General features: G+C 42.8%; 1 protein-coding gene across 7 annotated transcripts; it reads left to right on the top strand.

Annotated features, from left to right (window-relative positions):
- The first annotated feature begins 6,405 nt into the window (after positions 1-6,405).
- Positions 6,406-18,731, top strand: bsk146 (brain specific kinase 146). Of its 7 annotated transcripts, none has more exons than XR_013767577.1 (7): positions 6,406-6,491; positions 14,252-14,501; positions 14,605-14,807; positions 15,001-15,192; positions 15,271-18,229; positions 18,327-18,378; positions 18,486-18,731. XR_013767577.1 is itself a non-coding variant. In XM_079182641.1 (6 exons), the coding sequence occupies exons 2-5, from the start codon at positions 14,330-14,332 to the stop codon at positions 15,994-15,996; spliced, it is 1,293 nt and encodes a 430-aa protein (XP_079038767.1). In that variant the 5' UTR covers positions 6,406-6,491; positions 14,252-14,329; the 3' UTR covers positions 15,997-16,032; positions 18,327-18,731. The 7 variants fall into 7 exon arrangements, 3 of the variants coding, with proteins under 3 accessions (XP_079038767.1, XP_079038768.1, XP_079038766.1); XR_013767578.1 differs by having other exon boundaries at positions 15,271-17,993; XR_013767579.1 differs by having other exon boundaries at positions 15,271-16,032.
- Positions 18,732-19,021: the final 290 nt, after the last annotated feature.

Consider the following 19,021-nt stretch of genomic DNA (forward strand, 5'->3'; position numbering starts at 1 on the left):
GGCATTCATGTACAGCTTGTAAACTCCAACTTCAGAGCTTTTCAGCTTCGGATTGAAACGACAACAAAACAAAACCTGTGCCATGATGTGTAATATATGCACCAGATTGAGTTGGAATATTAACACATTTGTATTTATTTGTATCTAATTTGTTGGCTCACTGAGGTTGGAAGCCGCATACAAAGCTGCAGACAAAACCTAATAGAATCAGATGACAGACAACATAGATCATGATTCTAAGATGAGGCTTATAGGATTAGAGTCCATGGACTCTGTCATTGTCTTGAACTGCCGGAGAAGTAATTCCCCACTTTACATTTATTTAACTTCTATTTAGGTATTCATAATAGGCAACAAGACCTTTATCCTCCTCTAAGCTGTAACAATGTCCTCTATATCTATTGGCTCCTTCCTAGCATTAGAAAAGCATCCGTTTATCTGCATTCAGCGATACCATGCTCTATCATCTGCATGACTATTAGTTCCACAAACACATTACTTATTTATAGGGAATACAAGTGGCAACTCTTGAAGCATGAACATTCAACAGGTCATTTCTTTGGGTGGAAAAAAGGTACGAAGAGGATGTCATACAATAACATAATGAAAAATGCCAATTTCTTCAGATTTACCAACAGTATTCTGTCGTTCACTGTGTAAGCATCACAACTCAACAATTCACAATGAATCTCCTACTTTGCCATAGAGACAAATCATTACAAGGAATTGCAGTTCCTAAGCCTTAAATGAATATTCTGAATTTGTAATTTGGAGCATTATGAACAAAAGATTATGAATTTCAAATCTGGTTTTCAGAAATCAAGTCACAATCACTGAATGTTGCGCAGTTGTGGTTGATAAAGGAAGGAAAAGAATGTCATATGACAGTGAAGCATAAATGAACTGCTACCTCTGCATTACTTGGATATTTCCGACTACCCCTGAATGCAGCATAGTCTGTACGGAGACAGCGAGCAGCGGCAGCTCCCGGCGGAGCAGCGCTGCGATTGGCCAGAGCGGAGCGGGGGGGGGAGGGGCTCACTACTGGCGCTCCTCTCCTTTTCTGTTTCCTTCTCCTCCTCTCTCCTCCCATCCTTGAGGACAGAGCGATGCGGAGACAATAGGACGCAGAGCCCGAGGAGTCTGCAGGATGATCGGCGCAACATCCACCGTCACACGGCTGCAAAGAGGCTTCTCACAGGACACCGAGATCAGGCGTTTCTCCCGGCTCACCTGGCCTTAATATGCACTTAGATCATCTCGCCCAGGTATATAACCCCGCAGCCTCGGTCGACAGGGCGGACTCCACAGCCTCCATATGGAAACCAATTGAAGGGTGAGTAGCGGAATAAAGCCGGATTGACACTTCATCTATGCTCACCTGCACCCTGACTCACACAATGATAGTCTACAGCAGGTACTGTAATAACTGGCATCTATAACACCGTGTGTTCTTGTATTTAGTGCATGGTGGATGATGAGGCCTATTATGTGCAGCAGCATACAGTCAACACAATGCTGTGTTCTCCCATTGATCTCCAGCAAACAACAACACGCTGTCATTGAGATTGTTCACAATATTCCTGTAAAGTGGCATTTATGTTATTGATCACAACACAGCCTCGCCCACCAATACATGCATCCTGTGTGTTAGGGGAGGAGACGGTTATCTACAGCAGCTTGAGTTTGTTTGCCTGTCACTCAGCTCTAAAGGAAGTCAAACTAAGTGACAGTGATTCTTCTCAGTCAGTGCAGTCTGAGGACAGACTGCAGGTGGGAAGTGAACCAACATGACGCAGCCCGACAGAACGCTGAAGCTGAGGATGTCTGGAGAAAGAATCAAAGTGTTTACATCCTCACTGCCTCTGTCCACATGCTGGTGTCAGTGCTCGCTGGGCCAAAGCACAGTGCCTTCCTAATGGCAACTAAAGGTTGAGATAAAGGGTTTACACCCAGTAAGTTGCATTATAATCCCCCAGAAAACATACTGCGAATGAAATTCTCACTTAATGTACGAGTGAACCACCTTGTAATTAATTCCTCTATTGCTTTATGTTTTCTCAGCCACTGTGGGAGGATGTCTGGCTGTGTGTGTGTGCGTGTGTGTGTGTGTCTGTGAAGTCCGAGACACAGCTGATCAAAAGTGGGTTTAAGCTCCTTGATGTCACGTAAAAGCAGACGCACACACACACACACACACACACACACATACACACACACACACACACACACACTCCAGCATGATGAGTCACAGATCACAATGTAGGTCACATAGCCAGCGGGCGTCTCACTGGCAGCGGTGGGAACTTCAGCTGGTAGGAAATTGGGATATGCGGCTGATGTTGCTTATATACAGATGAGCAAATGAATTTGACTGTGTGTGCAGAGATGCACTGTGTTCCACTTGTATGTGGTAGACTACATGGCGCCAAACTCTTCATACATGTAAAAGAAAACCTGCAACAATTCATTCCTTATGTATCTTTTTATTAGAGCTTGCGTATAGTGCGTTATTAATAGACATGCCTTCTATTGGGTTATTGAGCAGCTCTACATTTTGTGACCTTTGTTCGCTTCCTGGCTGAGAGCTAGATGATCAACACCACTCTCACATCTGTAGGCTAAACATGAAGCGCCGGAAGGCGATTAGCTTAGCTTAGCATAAAGACTGAAAGCAGGTGGGAAAAAACTAGCCTGGCTGTGAAGAAAGTTAACAACTTCAGCTACTAATACCTAAATATCACAAATGAACACTGTGGGTCTTGTTTAATGAATCTGTGCACCATTGAAATGTAAAAGTGATGAGAGTGTTTTCAGACTTAGTTGCTTGTAATTCTGGTCCAAAGGATGCGGCATGAATACCCTAGAAGAGGTTATATTAGGGCGGGCTTACTGTGATTGACAGGTTGCTGCTGCTACCAGAGCCGTAGACAGCGTCTCTACATCACTCCTCCACATTCCAAATATGGTAACATTGGTTGCAAAAAACAACAACATGGCGACGGCTGTAATCCAAGATGGGGAAGGCAAAAGCGCCGAACTCGAGGCTACAAAACAGCAGTCCACAAACCACGTCCAGATGACTACGTCCACTTCTTATATACAGTGGTGGTGCAGAGTAGCAGACGGGGGTTGGCGATGCACTGAGCTGTGTTATCACCTGCCTTCCAGAGCAGTGAGTGAGGAGTCAGCAGGCAGTCAATGGAAGTATAAAACAGCCAATAAAAGGTGATTTGAGAAAGAGTGAGTCACTGCAACCTTCAGCATGCAGCCATAACTGGGTACCCAACATGTTATGCAGTTTGCTGGAGCACAATGAGAGATTTGCTGTGGACAGACAATGAGGCACACAGTCACTCCATCACATGATTCTCCTGTCACGTTTTAAAGTCATTCAACATTTCATTACACTGTCTTTGAATGAGCACACACGTCACATTAAAAAGAACTGCTTCAAAAGCCTTGTTAGCTGTTATACATGTCATACTTAATGAGAAGAATATTTCACTACTTACATTTGTGGAACACAAATGAAATGTAAAAGTAATTAGAGACATAGACTTTACTTGGGTGGGCTGCCACACTAACAGCCGCCCTATTTTTGCCGACCCGTTTTATCTTATTTGATTAATATTCTATTTATTTGTCCGAGAGAACAACACCATCCGCCATCACTTAAATAGTGGACTAGTGGCAGGACGATGTTCCCACGGTAACACACTGTGACATACATCCCCTCGTGAGGTTCATTCCCATCCAGACCGCAGTGATGGTTCTTGAGAAATCTTGTAAGTCTTTGTTTTACTGCATCATTTTTCGTCCTACTGCGAATAACCATTCGTTATTTGCCAAGAGGCTGATCAGTCAACAGGGCGAATACCGGCTGATACAGATGTTTTGAGCAATATTCAAATAAGATAAAAAAAACTCTTGACTTATATAATATGATCTTTCGATAGACCCTCCCTGGCTGGTAAACACCAGTGGTGGGCCGTCAGGGCCAGCTAAGCCTTCTCTGCTGGCCTAAACAGAATCACAAAGTTAGAGCTATTTTATAATTTAATAATTTTTCACAAATACACTACATGTATTGTAATTATTTTTTCCCCATTATCTTATTTTCTCATTGCACAGCTACTGTCTTCCTCTGTTGCTCTGCTTCCAGCACAGCTTGTTTTAAGTAGAGCTTTTATCCAATCAGATTCAGCCCCTATGTCTCTATGTAAGGAGAGACGCCGAGGTCCTCTAGGTAGACTTTGCAGATTAAAGTAAATGAGGACGATATTGTTGATTATCATAGTCTTCAACCAATCATATCTTTAGTTTGACATGTTGGGCGTGTTCTTTGACGTGCCAGTGGTACCCAGGTAGCCTCCTAAGTACGTCTGCATTAACGTGCACCGTGATTGGTCAATGGGCCAGCGTTTGTCAAACAGAAAGCTAGCTAGCAGATCTTAGTGTTTAGTAAGAGTTCAGTTTGAAACATATGTAAGAGAAGTTATGACATTTTTAGCGTTTTGCTTGGTGTAGATTCTTTGTTTTTTAACCTAGCTTTGTTTTTTAACACTCAATGGCTGAAGGAGGAGAAACAGATTTAGAAGTTACAGACTTTGTTAACAAAGAAAGGAGGATGGACTTTGTCTTTAAGTGAAGGCAGCTGTGGTAAGTGAAGTGCTTGTGTTTTTACATCTGCAGTAGCGTTACTACTGACATTTGTCTATTGTGTCGTTTTTATGAATAATATGAATGGCTCGTGCTCTAGCGCTGCAGTGTTGCTGGATTGATTTGTTGCTTTGTTGTCGTATAAATACATGTGACTGGTTCTTGTGAGTTTGTTCTTGTCATTGTGTTAATTACATTGATTTGGACAATATGCATTGTCCATTAATTACGAAGCATCCCGTCATTGCCTGTAATAAACTACGCTCTAAATGGTCATCTGCTCCACCGGGGATTTGAGTTGCTATGATATCAGCTGTTAGCTAAGCCACCACACACACACACACACACACACACCTGCTGGTACTGTGCTACTCAGCGGGGTGTGTTGAAAGGAACATTGTGTATTTTGTGTTTCCAGTACGTTGCATTTGAAGGCATGTGGGAGTGTACAGGTGCAGTCCCACATGCCTGTGCAATGGCACCATGTATTTTAGACTGGTTCAGTGGAGAGCAGGGTCGTTCTTCAATCAGAGGATCGGTGGTTCGATCCCCGGCTCCACTAGTCCATGTCCATGTGTCCTTGGGCCAGACACTTAACCCCAACTTGCTCCCGCAGGTCTATGAATAGGTATGAATGTTAGAGTTCTGATGGGCATGGTAGTCCTGTCATCAGTGTGTGAATGGATGTGAATGGGTGAATGATGTGTATCCTGCTCTTCAGCCAAAGACCGGGTACAGAGCAGTGGTGAGGGAAACCGTGCAGTATTTTAAACAGACATTGGTCATTAACAAAGAAGATGCAAAGCTCAATAAGTTGCAGTTTTCCATAATATTTTAATATTGGTATGTGTTTTTTGTCCAGTGCGTTGAGAGCTCTTGTAAAGGCTACACTGCAAAATAAGTCAATTTAACAGTTTCATACTGCGTATTACTGACAAACAGTGTTTGTTGGAGGCGCTTTTGAATACAGCCAGAAAAACGTCCGGCTTTAAAGCAGTAACATAAATAACTCACTGGGAAATAGTGTACTTCTTTACTTCACTACATTTTTTAAATAACTGAAGTTACAGATTCATTACAGAGTATCATTACACTGTAGTATTGCTACTTTCACTTAAGTAGAGATCTGAGTACTTCCTCCACCTCAGTATGTTAACATTAGTTTAATGACATATTAAAAAAGGGTTTTCCTTGACACACACCATTTTAAAATACAGTTGATGCAGTGTCTCTATCATCTTCTGTCTGTCTGTGTGTGTGTGTGTGTGTGTGTGTGTGTGTGTGTGTGTGTGTGTGTGTGTGTGTGTGTGTGTGTGTGTGTGTGTGTGTGTGTGTGTGTGTGTCTGTCCACTGTGACTTTATGAGTTTTGACCTAAAATGAGCCATTAATCGTTGGTTTTGGAGCCACGCTATAAGGTAATGTTAAACAACGTGAGGTTTATAAAATAAAACGGCACCTACACTCATGACAGAAATATGTGTCATGTTATGAATCAAATCATACAGGTTAACTTCATAGCCTTCCTTTTCTTGAACATGGACTGACTCTGCGGATGTGAAATACAGCTCGTTGTGCATTGAGTTACTGCTATTGTTAACACTGAGCCTATGTGACGCAGCACACACACACACACACACACACACACACACACAGAGTGGGATGGCAGACTTCCTCTCCACATGGAGACATTTGTCCTGACCTGATGACTCATTCAGCTATGAGTCCAAAGCTGCCGCTATATAAACACAGAAGCAGCTTTCTTTGTGGTAAACACAGGCTGACACATAGATGTTCTGACTGGATAACAGAGCTGAGAGCAGAAAGACAGGTAAGGAGAGTGTGTGATGTCTGCTGGAAGTGTCTGTTCTACACACACACACACCCACACACACTCTGAGTCCTTCACATAGATCAGTCCACAGGCTATAACAGACAGTCGGGGACGGTGGTAAAACAATTGTGTCAAAAGTTTCACATAGAACCGTTATCCTAGAATTTGACCTCTGTTTGAGCGTGCATCTCTGGTTTAGGAATTCATTCCTATTTGAGTTTGTTTATTTGTTTTACGTCACTTTGTGATATTCATGTGAAGGTTTTCCTTGTCCAATGTATAGCTACTGACTTTGGCTAATCATTAATAGCCAAATGAATCATGTTTCATTCCCTCTGTGATAGGGAGCGACAGTCACAGCAAGCAGAGAGATTTAGTTTTTTTCCTCCACTTGATGTATGATAATCCCGGCAGCACTAGAAACTCGTAGCGGTTGCTACAGTGTAACCCGAAGCATAAATCTGGCTCATGGCTTTTAACATATACAGTAATGTGATGTGTGTGCACCTAAACATGCTGACTAAGAGAGAGATCACAGGATATTTGTCGTCTGCGCAGGGCATCAGAAAAATGAAACTAGGCAATACAATTCTTGTGACAGGACTAACCTGGAAGCTACTAGACAGTTCACAACAAACATGTTCATGAAGTCCAACAAGATGCTCAGGATGGTCATTTAACGGGTTTCCTCTGCAGGACCAACACACACACACACACACACACACACACACACACACACACAGTCACACATGCTGCATGTGTCCTGCAGTGCCACAGTAAGCACTCCTGATCCTGGACAGAAACAAATGGCCTTCTCTGTTTACAGCCCCCGCCCCCCCTCCTGTGCATGTGTGTGTGTTTAGTGTGTGTGTCCGAGAGAGAGAGGTACAGTACATCCTCTCTGCGCTGCCATTTATCACCCGAACTGACTCATCCCTCCTCACCTGCTGATGTCAACTGCTCTTCCTGGCCGCTTCACACAACAAATATCACACTCCCACAGACGGACACAGAGGCCTGTGGAGGGGAGGCCAAGCTACTTTCACTAGTGTGTGTGTGTGTGTGTGTGTGTGTGTGTGTGTGTATTTAGTCACATGGCTGGTGACTTAATGTGATGATGTAGGTTATGACAGCTGCTCAGCACATATAAGAATTATTTTATGCATCTCAAAACTAGACGGTGGAAAGAGATAGCACTTGTTGAAGGATTTGGGAAGAATATCAGATAAACGTAATTTGTGTATAGATTGGTAATGTTGATGATAAAGACGGTGCTTTAAACATGACAGCAGTCCAAGTATAGCTGGTTTTCCTGAGATTGATGGGAGGGCAGATTCACAAGAGTCAGGGATGGAGAGAGGCTGCTATACAGTGATGACAGGAAGAAAAAGAGAAAGTGTCGAGGCTGGAACTTCACGAGAGGAGGTAGGCGGCAAACTTTCGCCGCTGCTGACTTCCAGCAACGGAGTCTAATCAAAAACGAACTGGATCCAATTAAAAGTCAAAAATAGTAATTTAATAAAAAGATAGCAGATACAACTGCAACCACGAAGGTAAACAATGCAAACTGATGCACTCAATTGCATCCTAATGTTTTACAAATGCAATCTGAAATACACCATGCATGGTAATGTTCTCGAGAACAGAGTCCACGTGCAATTTCACTCAGGTCCGACCTGGCCGGTTAGCTGAAAAACGAATATTGCCGAGAACTGAAGCTTTCTCTCTAAAACATTCTTTTTATGTTCTTTGATGGCCGGAAAGCGTCCGAAACCTGTCGCAAAACATAAAGGCCGTCATCCGGGGTCAGTGATTGGTTTCCGATTGATCTGACCCCTCCTTCATCGATCCGCTGCTCATCTCAGTGGCTGGGCTCCTTGTGACATCACCTCTGACATCACCTCTGACCTGCGACCGCATGGTCCTACCCAGGAGTCCTCTCTGTTGTTTTACAGCAGTCTGCTTCTCATCAGTTGTCTCCGCTTCTCCTCCCCTGTCTCTGAAAAGCCTCGCCTTGAATTCCTTAGCTTTCCCTGATGGCTATTCTTTACAGTGTTTAAATCCTCCAGTGATTATGCATTCATGATTTCAATACATTCAATATGTCAATATACTGTAACATATAATATCCTTCATGTAAACATATTACAAACATAATTCATTCTTCAGTAAATATTTTGTGACTCTTACATATTTTACATTTTATTATTGTGACACTTTTATTCACCACTAAGGGTGCTATAAATTCTACTACTAATACTTCTTAATACTGTAATTCTCCACAAAAGCAATCACTAAGAATAATCACACTAAAGCAAGGACTGGATTCGCTAGAAAGGACGGTGTGTGTGTGTGTGTGTGTGTGTGTCTGTGTGTGAGAGACTCAGCTCACAGCTCAGCTCTGGCATTGCCCTTGGCGAGTAGCATTCAGAATGACTTCTACTGCAGATAATTAGTATTTCCAGCGACTGTCACACTGGATCAGAGCAGTGTGAGCTCTGTGAGCTCTGTGACTGTGAGCTATGTGACTGTGAGCTCTGTGACTGTGAGCTCTGTGAGCTCTGTGACTGAGAGCTATGTGACTGTGAGCTATGTGACTGTGAGCTCTGTGAGCTCTGTGACTGTGAGCTCTGTGAGCTATGTGACTGTGAGCTCTGTGACTGAGAGCTATGTGACTGTGAGCTATGTGACTGTGAGCTATGTGAGCTCTGTGACTGTGAGCTATGTGACTGTGAGCTCTGTGAGCTATGTGACTGTGAGCTATGTGACTGTGAGCTCTGTGACTGTGAGCTCTGTGACTGTGAGCTATGTGACTGTGAGCTATGTGAGCTCTGTGACTGTGAGCTATGTGACTGTGAGCTATGTGACTGTGAGCTTTGTGACTGTGAGCTATGTGAGCTCTGTGACTGTGAGCTATGTGACTGTGAGCTATGTGACTGTGAGCTATGTGAGCTCTGTGACTGAGAGCTATGTGACTGTGAGCTATGTGACTGTGAGCTCTGTGAGCTCTGTGACTGTGAGCTCTGTGAGCTATGTGACTGTGAGCTCTGTGACTGAGAGCTATGTGACTGTGAGCTATGTGACTGTGAGCTATGTGAGCTCTGTGACTGAGAGCTATGTGACTGTGAGCTATGTGACTGTGAGCTCTGTGAGCTCTGTGACTGTGAGCTCTGTGAGCTATGTGACTGTGAGCTCTGTGACTGAGAGCTATGTGACTGTGAGCTATGTGACTGTGAGCTATGTGAGCTCTGTGACTGTGAGCTATGTGACTGTGAGCTATGTGACTGTGAGCTCTGTGAGCTATGTGACTGTGAGCTATGTGACTGTGAGCTCTGTGAGCTCTGTGACTGTGAGCTCTGTGACTGTGAGCTATGTGACTGTGAGCTATGTGACTGTGAGCTCTGTGACTGTGAGCTATGTGAGCTCTGTGACTGTGAGCTATGTGACTGTGAGCTATGTGAGCTCTGTGAGCTCTGTGACTGTGAGCTATGTGAGCTCTGTGACTGTGAGCTATGTGACTGTGAGCTCTGTGACTGTGAGCTATGTGAGCTCTGTGACTGTGAGCTATGTGACTGTGAGCTCTGTGAGCTCTGTGACTGTGAGCTATGTGAGCTCTGTGACTGTGAGCTATGTGAGCTCTGTGACTGTGAGCTGCAACATGGAAGGCTTGTTGTCCATAGTTGACCAACAACAGTATCTCAAACACACTCGTTTACATCCCAGAACTAGTGTGTAAGTTGTTTCCATGTGTCCGTCCCTCACAAACTGCCCTCCACACACAGTGACAGTGAATGTCTTTTCGATTTTTCAACCTTTGTGATGAATATAGCAATTGCTAATAATTAAAATGATTATTTATAATTATATTGTGTTATTATAATATGGTTCTTATGTTTTATGTCATTGTAGGTTTATTGCATATAAATTACATGAAGATATAAATTAATCTGTAAATTATTGGAAAGTTATTCTAATCCACTGCAATTCTAATACAACAATTAAAGCTGCAAGCAGCATTGATTGGGCCCTCGCAACTTCACGCATGTCGAGGGTACTGACAGGACTCTGGTTGACGCGTTTCTGTGACCATCATACACTGAGTGCACGAGTTAAACGGTATTTCTTGCCGAGACAAGCGGCGTAGCCAAGGTCATTTTTGCCAGGTCTTAATTAAGCCTTGAATGTTTTGAGTGTAGCTCCGAATGCAATCATAAATGTAAGCCTGAAAAGATCCACAAAAAACTGAAAGTGTGTGAATGCAGTTTAGTGTTTGTAACATAACAGTCAAAGTAAATGCAGGTCACAAAACCGACTCTATGTGCAGCTAGCTCTGACAATCACTGTTAAGAGACTCAAAGTGGGAAGAGTCGAGGAGAAGTGGCAGAATGTATAGTTCCATTTGAAAAAAACATCTTTTGGTCGAGAAATAAGTTTGATCCAGAAAGTGAGCCCATGTTGTATAATCTATAACATGAATTAGGTTGGGTGCAGGTTGATTTTACTGAACAAACTTCACGTTGCACGAAATTACTTTATATTACAGCCCACTACCAAAAAGATTTGAAAACCATTGTTATCCAATTTCTGCTCTCCAAACATCTTAGTTTGCACATATTTAGATCAGAGAAGTCTTTTTCTGGTGGTGTGCCCACGAACCCTCTTAATAAGTTCAGTGCTTGGGCCGCTGTTATAGAATCCTCCGTGGTTGCCAGTACATGGCGATAATAATATATAAGTCCTAAAGTCATGACAGTCATCAAGCATGTCAAGTTTGGGACAGTTTTGACAAAGCACAGTCGAGTTACAACAGCTTGATGGATGATGGTGAACGATGTAAAATGGCTGCCACACCACATCCACGTCATTCGATGAAATCTAAAGCTTTTAGTAGCTTTTATTCACTAAGGTCTTTAGATTGTTCTGATCAAATTCTAAGTTGATCTGATTAATTCCCTAGGAGGAGTTCGTTAAAGTACACACCTGGAAATGGAAAAAAACCCACTAGAAATTCATACAAAATTCAAAATGGTTGGGTTTAGAGCTTAGACCCCTTAGACTTTTTTTTAAGTCTACATGTGTTACATCTGCTTACCAAATGTTATACATCTAGGTGAAACGTACTGCGAGGGCTGCATCATTGAAATATTGTAGGGGGCGCTATCGAGCCGACTTGCCCCTCTGAACGACTAAAATCATATTATATAACTAAATATTGGGCTTGTACTCTGTGTGCCAAGTTTGATTATGTTTTGAGCATTTTTAGCCCCTCAAAAACACCTTCATTTTTCATGGCGAACAAAGTTTCGCCACAGCAACGGCTTTTCACGAAACAACAAGCTTTGAGTAACTTTTCATCACAAAGTTCTTTAGATTGTACTGACCAATTTTGAAGTTTATTCGATTATTTCCCTAGGAGTTGTTCGTTTAAGTACAGCGCCTGGAAATGATAAAAACGACACTAGAAATTCATAAACAATTCTAAATGGGTGACATCCGGTTGGGTTTAGAGCATGGCCCCAAGAGACTTTCTTTTAAGTCCACATGTGATACATGTGCCTACCAAATTTTATAAATCTATGTGAAACGTATTGCGAGGGCTGCTTCATCGAAATATTGTAGGGGACGCTATTGAGCCGATTTGCCCCTCTGAACCAATACAATTATATTATATAACTACATTTTGGGCTTGTAATGTGAATGCCAAGTTTGCTTATGTTTCGAGCATTTTTAGCCTCTCAAAATTACCTTCGTTTTTCATGTTGAAGACTGCGTCGCCACGGCAACGGCGTTCAATGAAACATCAAAAGCTTCATGAACTGGCATTATGAACTTGTTACATTTGTGTGGAACAAATTTGATGATTTATCTACTAAGCCAAAGTATAAAGTCTTTAACTTACTGCTACCAGTAGGTGGCACTATGACTATGATTCAAAATTGGCCTGCAGATGTCTTCAGGCCTGGAGTCTAATCAAACATGTGAAATCTGGTAAAGATCTGATGATGTGGAGTCGAGTTACATCAGTTTATTTGTTCATGGCGAAGGATCGAAATTTGCCGAGCCACCCTTCAACAACTTCTTACAATCTTCTTACAAAAGCATTATCAAGGTCTTAAAGTCAAAGTACAAAACGTACAACTTCCTGTTGCCACTAGGTGGCGCTATTACTATGATTCTAAATTGTCATATAGATGTGTTCTGAGTCAGGATGTTATGACATATGAGAAATTTGGAGCAGATTAGACAATGTACGGCACAGTTACAACAACTTCCTGTTTCGTGGTGAATGGTGTTTTTTTGCCGCCACGCTACAGACACATAGTTCGATAACTTTTTGATCTGTGAGTAACTTTTCACTGCCAAGGTCTCAAGAGCATACTGACCAAATCTGAAGTCAATCGGGTGAAATCTCTAGGAGGAGTTTGTTAAAGTATGATGCCTTGAAATGGTCCAAAAACGTCATAAAATTCAAAATGGCCGACTTCCCGTTTGGTAGGGCTGCAACAACGAATCGATAAAATCGATAAAAATCGATTATTAAAAGAGTTGGCAACGAATTTCATTATCGAGTCGTTGTGTCGCGCGATTATTACGTCACTCAATAATGTCGTGTTCACACCAAACGCGATGAACGCACCGGGGACTATTTGTGTTCATTCGCGTGAATCGCGCTGGACAGGCTTATCGGCCTGAAAGCCGTTCAACTGTCCGCCATCAACCGTGGAAAAATCACCTCTATTTCTGCTCAGTACGTGTTGTGGAAGTCCCAGATATCACGGGAAACTAAACGCCGTCATGTCTGAGTTCATAACATAGTCCAGAGGAGCTCCGTGGATTTCATTGAGCTCACTGTGTCTAGTGAGCCACACGTCGGCTGTTTACTACAGCTGTATGAACACAAAATAAACTGATTTGGCTGTGATTTACCGGCAATAAACTGACAAAAACGGACTCCGAAATAACTACGTAATGATGCCCATTTGTACTTGTTTTCTCAATGGAGCTTGGATCGATCGGTGCTATATTCTATGCTAACATTGTAGTAGCTCCATCAACACTCACAATAACGTCATCTAGACATACATACGGCAGCGTCTATTCATTGTTTGCACTATATGGTTTACACACACACACACATGTATACACATAGTTTGGTCCGGTCTCTATTGATATGAGGTATCGTAGAGCTCTGGGTGAACACAGACGGCTACAGTATTAATTTCCTGATTCAACAATGGCAGGACGTCAGCGATGACAGGAGAAACATCTCAACGCTGATAGGCTGTCTCGCCACAGCGTTAATGCTTTGTATTTTTATCCGATTCATCGATTAATCGAAGAAATAATCAACAGATTAATCGATTATTAAAATAATCGTTAGTTGCAGCCCTATTGTTTGGTTTAGTGAAAGATTCCAAGAGGATTTTTTGTACGTCCCATCTTGATCCACATACCTACCAAATTTCATACAGCTAGGTGAAACCCAATGTTGGGGCTACTCAATAGGGGGCGCTATCGCTGGATACTGACACCCCAATCAGACTGCAATTTTTGCAAATTCTGGCTTGCATGCAAAATTTCAAAAGTTTTCCAGTATCCCAAGCACCTCCTCCAATATGTCCTCCGCTCCAACTACGTCGGGCCCTAATAATACTATTACTAATTATAAAAATAACAAGAATAGAAATAAGGATAAGAATAAAAATAACCTTTATAAACCAATTTAAAAATGTGTTTCCTTTCTCATTTGTGTACAGTGACACCAGCTGTTAGCTGCTGCTGTTCTTGTCCCACAAGCTCTTTCTTCCGGTCCGTCCCCTAAAACAGTCCCGAACATGAGTTCCTCTCCACTGGTGTCTCGAGCCAACATGGACATCCTGGATGAGCTGCAGCTGATCGCAGCGCAGAACCTGGAGAGGCTGGAGGTCAACAAGTACTACGAGGTGATCAGGGAGCTGGGCAAGGGCACCTATGGCAAGGTGGACTTGGTCATCCACAAGATCCGAGGTGAGGAGACACGTACGCACAAACAATATCCTGCCGCTCTAAATAGTAAAAAAGAAAAACACAAATGTCTATGCGGTTATTTTTCTTCCTTTTTGCCCATAAGGTACAAAAATGGCACTGAAGTTCCTGAAGAAGAAGACAACCAAGCTGAAGTCGTTCCTGCGAGAGTACAGCATCTCACTCTACCTGTCGCCCTGTCCTTTCATCATCAACATGTTCGGCATCGCCTTCGAGACAGACGACTACTATGTGTTTGCACAGGAGTATGCTCTGGCAGGGGACCTCTTCGATATAATTCCTCCACAGGTGCTGCTCCATCCTACTTTATTCTGGTCGTTGCTTCTTTGCATCATTGCTTTTGGGTCTAAGACTTAAAATACTATTTCAGCAAGTTGAGTGTTAAGTTACATCAGTAGAGTTCAGCACAGTGATGCATGTTGTATTGGTAAATATGCCGTCTGTGTGTTACACTCGGATCTCCCTCTGTTCGTCCCTTCAGGTTGGTCTTCCTGAGGCGGTGGCAAAGCGCTGTGTGCACCAAGTAGCCATCGCTCTGGACTACCTGCACTGTAAGAAGCTGGTCCACAGGGACATCAAGCCTGAAAACATCCTTATTTTCGACCGAGAGTGCCGCAAGGTCAAGCTGTCAGATTTCGGCATGACCCGCCGAGCTGGCTCACCTGTGAAAAGAGTGAGTAACGTTTCTGTCTATGACGTCTAAACTGTGTGGTTTGGACCGCAGTGTTGACCTAAAGAGTTTCCCCTGCAGGTGAGTGGCACCATCCCCTACACGGCCCCAGAGCTCTGCGACGTGTCCCGCCACGAGGGATTCTGCGTGGACTACAGCACTGACGTCTGGGCTTTTGGTGTGCTGCTCTTCTGCATGCTGACCGGCAACTTCCCCTGGGAGAAGGCGCTGCCCTCCGACTCCTTCTACCAGGAGTTCATTCGCTGGCAGAGGAGGAGGACGAACGCGGTGCCGTCCCAGTGGAGGCGCTTCACTGAGCAGGCCCTCCGCATGTTCCGCCGGCTGCTCTCTGTGGAACAGGACCGCCGCTGCTCCGTCAAAGAGGTCTTCGGTTACTTCAGCCACTCCTGGATGCTGGACGCAGAGAACAACAACAACAACGGCAACAGCGGAGGTGGTGGAGAGAGGGTTGGCGGTGGAGGAGGAGGAGGAGGAGGGGTGCGGGGAGAGGTGGACGGAACTATCTCGTCATCTTCATCCGGGGAGGAAGACGAGGAGCTTCTTGTGGAGAGGATGAAGCAGCAGACTTTATCTCCTCTCTCTCCCATGTCCCCTGTGGCCGTGGAGAGGGGAAGCGGGGGTGGTGGCGGGGCTAAGGGCGGGATGATGGAACCAGGCAGCGGTCACCATTTCGTGTCCGTCTCCACCAACAGCTCCGTGTCGTCCACCAACAGTTACGATCGAATGGCGCGAGAGAATAGTTCATCAGGCATGCTGGTGGCCACGCCCATTGAAATCTGCGTCTGAGTTGGTCAGATTGTTAACGTCGTCACGGACTCACTGGTACACACTTTATACCTCTCATCTAACCACGTAGATGTGTATGCATGGAAAAAGAAACAAAAACAGACAATGAGTACTAACACGTATCCTGCTCCAAACGTCTTTGGGGAGAAAGAGCAAACACGGTACACATAACAGAAAGTATTTGTAGAATACAGTCCTCATGAAGTAGGATTTTTGGTCAAAGTGAGGAGCCCCATTTACACTCTGATTTGAGTGACGCGCAAATGCAGCTTCATGAAACCCAGAGGAAAAGTAACAAATTGCTTCCATTAGAGATTCTGTCACTAAAACTATCCGAAAGACCAAAATGTATTTCTTAAAGCAATACGTCCAGCAAAAAAGCAAACAGAGACAGAAAAGTGTCAGAGTGTTGTGTGACTTCTTCTCTGTGACCAGGAGTCGTTTCTGAGTGAAGACAAAGGACAAAGGATTTGTATTTTTGAAAAAGACTAAAGCGGAGCTCAAGGAGACAAACGAGCCAACGGTGGTTTTAAATGTTTCATGTTTAACAAAAATGTGAAAGTGTGAGTGTGTTTGTTGTTTGTATTAGTGTTCTGTGTTTGAGTCCAAAAGAGGTGGATTTATTTAGCTTTGAGAGTTTTATTATTTATTTGAATCAAAAATAGACTACACACTATTCTTTCTATTGTTTTTCAGCAGCTTCGTTGTCCTTGGACTTCACATTGTTTTGGTCCATGGCTGTACATATACATGTACATGTACATGTATATGTACATGTACATGTACATGTATATGTACATGTACATGTTGTATATCATGTGTGAGGTTTGACCAAAGGTTTCAGAAGGAATATTAGACCAGTATGTCCATGAGCTGAGAGAAGGCTCATGATGTCTCTGTTCTTCATGTCAAACATATCTACTTCATAGACGAAGACGGTTTTCTACTCTCCAAATTCAGTTTGTACAGCTTCTGTTTTCTTTGAAACTTTTAGCAAAATGTATTGTCTGAAAACAAAAGAGAGAAAAATCCCTCAGCCTTTTAGTCCAATCTGAAGAAGAAGAAAAATCACAGAAGATTTGAAAGAGTCATCTTTTATAAATTGCATGAGTAGCTAAAATTATCTTTACAAAACAATACTGAAAAAAAGGAAAAGTGTATTGTTGTCCCTGAGTGAATATTGCCATAATATGATCTTTTGAGACATCCTAGGGCTAAAACATGAGTTAGTTCATTAGTTTCGAATAGTGTGTTGTATTTGTATTGCTAATAATGCGTGTACTCATTTCACCACCTCCAGGAACAGAAAAGAAGCAAAGCATGAAGACGTAGAGGCTTGAATTTAAACCACAGGGAGGGAATTAGTTCACATCTTTGCTTCTAAATTTGATCTATCAAGTGAAAATGAACAGAAAAACCAATCCATTCCTTTCTTTGACTTAATATTATCCAATCAGTTTGAAGAAATTAATGTATAGGAATGGGCATTTTGTATGTTGCTTTCCAGACATGAACCCGCATGAACTTGTATGTGCTAAAGCTCTGTAGTGAAAACCTGCTCAGTGTTTCTCCCGTCACAAGCTGGAGAGAAATAACTTCAAATAACACGTTCCTTCATCTTGTGAGTCGGCAGCCTCAGCTTGGACTCCATTCAACACGTACAGAATCCCTCTGCATCATGTTCATCAAGGCTGCTCCCGATCATCGAGCGAGTATGCAAATGACTACATCGTGTGACAATCTCTGACCTCATTGGAGGCCTCCTGACTCAGAACAAAGGACGGTCCTGATACAGACGCTGGAGCCGGTTGCTCCCCGAGCAGCAGTGGCTCTGCAGTATTTACTGTGAAATCTCCAGCACATCACATGACTGTACATTACCTCATCGTGGCACTCTTGTTTTCCTCCTAAACCCGCCCTCTTACTGCTCCTCAGCTCTTCCCAGATGTATCTTCAGTGAATCAAACGTCCATCTTAACTATTTAGTCTCCTTAAAGGTGAAGCATTCTGTAAATCTGGCTGTTACTAAGACAAGGAGAGGACAGTGACGGCCTCTAGGGCTGCCACAAAAATATACAATAGAATATATAAATTGAAATGATATGGAACACAATCCACATAGTATCACAAAAAATGCAGTAAACAACTTTACCTCTCTCCAAGATGTTTCCATCTATGGTGTCATATCCAACATCTTTCCACACATGACTTCTGTCATTGGTTCTGTGATCTGGTGAGATTAGTGGAGAGAACTGTGTAGTTTACTGATCAGGAAACAGGGCAGGCAATAGATCAGTGAGTGTATTTCTGCCTTGTGTGCTTTTACACAGATCATTCTTATTCATCCTGATGGAATAGAATTGACTTCATGGTGTTGAAATGGTAAGAGTTAAAAAGCTGCAGCCCTTCTGGGCAGAATAGAGACTAAGCCTGATCTTCCCATTGGCCATCACTTTTCTGATCATCCTTTGGTTTTTGTTCTTTTTCAGGACCTTTCCTTGTTGATGTTAGTACGGAGTCGCTGCTACCTCCTCACCTCATCCAGAACCTAATGTGTTGTAACGGAGTTCCAGTCTTTCTGTACAGTGACTTATTTCACAGCATCCTGTTTTCGGTGGCGTTTTAGTGATTAGATGACCACAGCACCAGAACTCGTATCCGGTTCTCTTTGCAATACAACCGTCTTCCTGTAAACTGAGATTTAGTCATTAAAATGAGGATTCTTGTTGCGGTGACCTTTGATAGTCTTGTCTTCTTAGTTCATATGTGCCGTACAGTCTGTACAATGTGGTGGCATGTTCACATCAGACCCGTATAGAAATATATTTAATATTGTATATTTATTTCTCGTCTTTGAATTTTGTAAGAAAAAAAGTAAAGAAAGCTTGAGTCAATATTAATTTATTAAATGTTTAAAAGATGAATATTAAATAAATAAGACTTTATGAGTCATGTGACACATTTGAATACTTTATACTAGAAGTTTGTAGAAATGTTCTTTTGATGTATGTTTTTCATAACAGCA

The sequence above is a fragment of the Pholis gunnellus genome (genome assembly GCF_910591455.1).
Source record: "Pholis gunnellus genome assembly, chromosome: 21".
Classification (NCBI taxonomy): domain Eukaryota; kingdom Metazoa; phylum Chordata; class Actinopteri; order Perciformes; family Pholidae; genus Pholis; species Pholis gunnellus.

Bases quoted from the DNA above. Each gene is read 5' to 3' on its own strand.
- bsk146 (XM_079182640.1), top strand. From the start codon at position 14,330: ATGAGTTCCTCTCCACTGGTGTCTCGAGCCAACATGGACATCCTGGAT. The intron at 14,808-15,000 runs GTGCTGCTCCAT...TCGTCCCTTCAG, and splicing joins TCGATATAATTCCTCCACAG to GTTGGTCTTCCTGAGGCGGT. The intron at 15,193-15,270 runs GTGAGTAACGTT...TTTCCCCTGCAG, and splicing joins CTGGCTCACCTGTGAAAAGA to GTGAGTGGCACCATCCCCTA.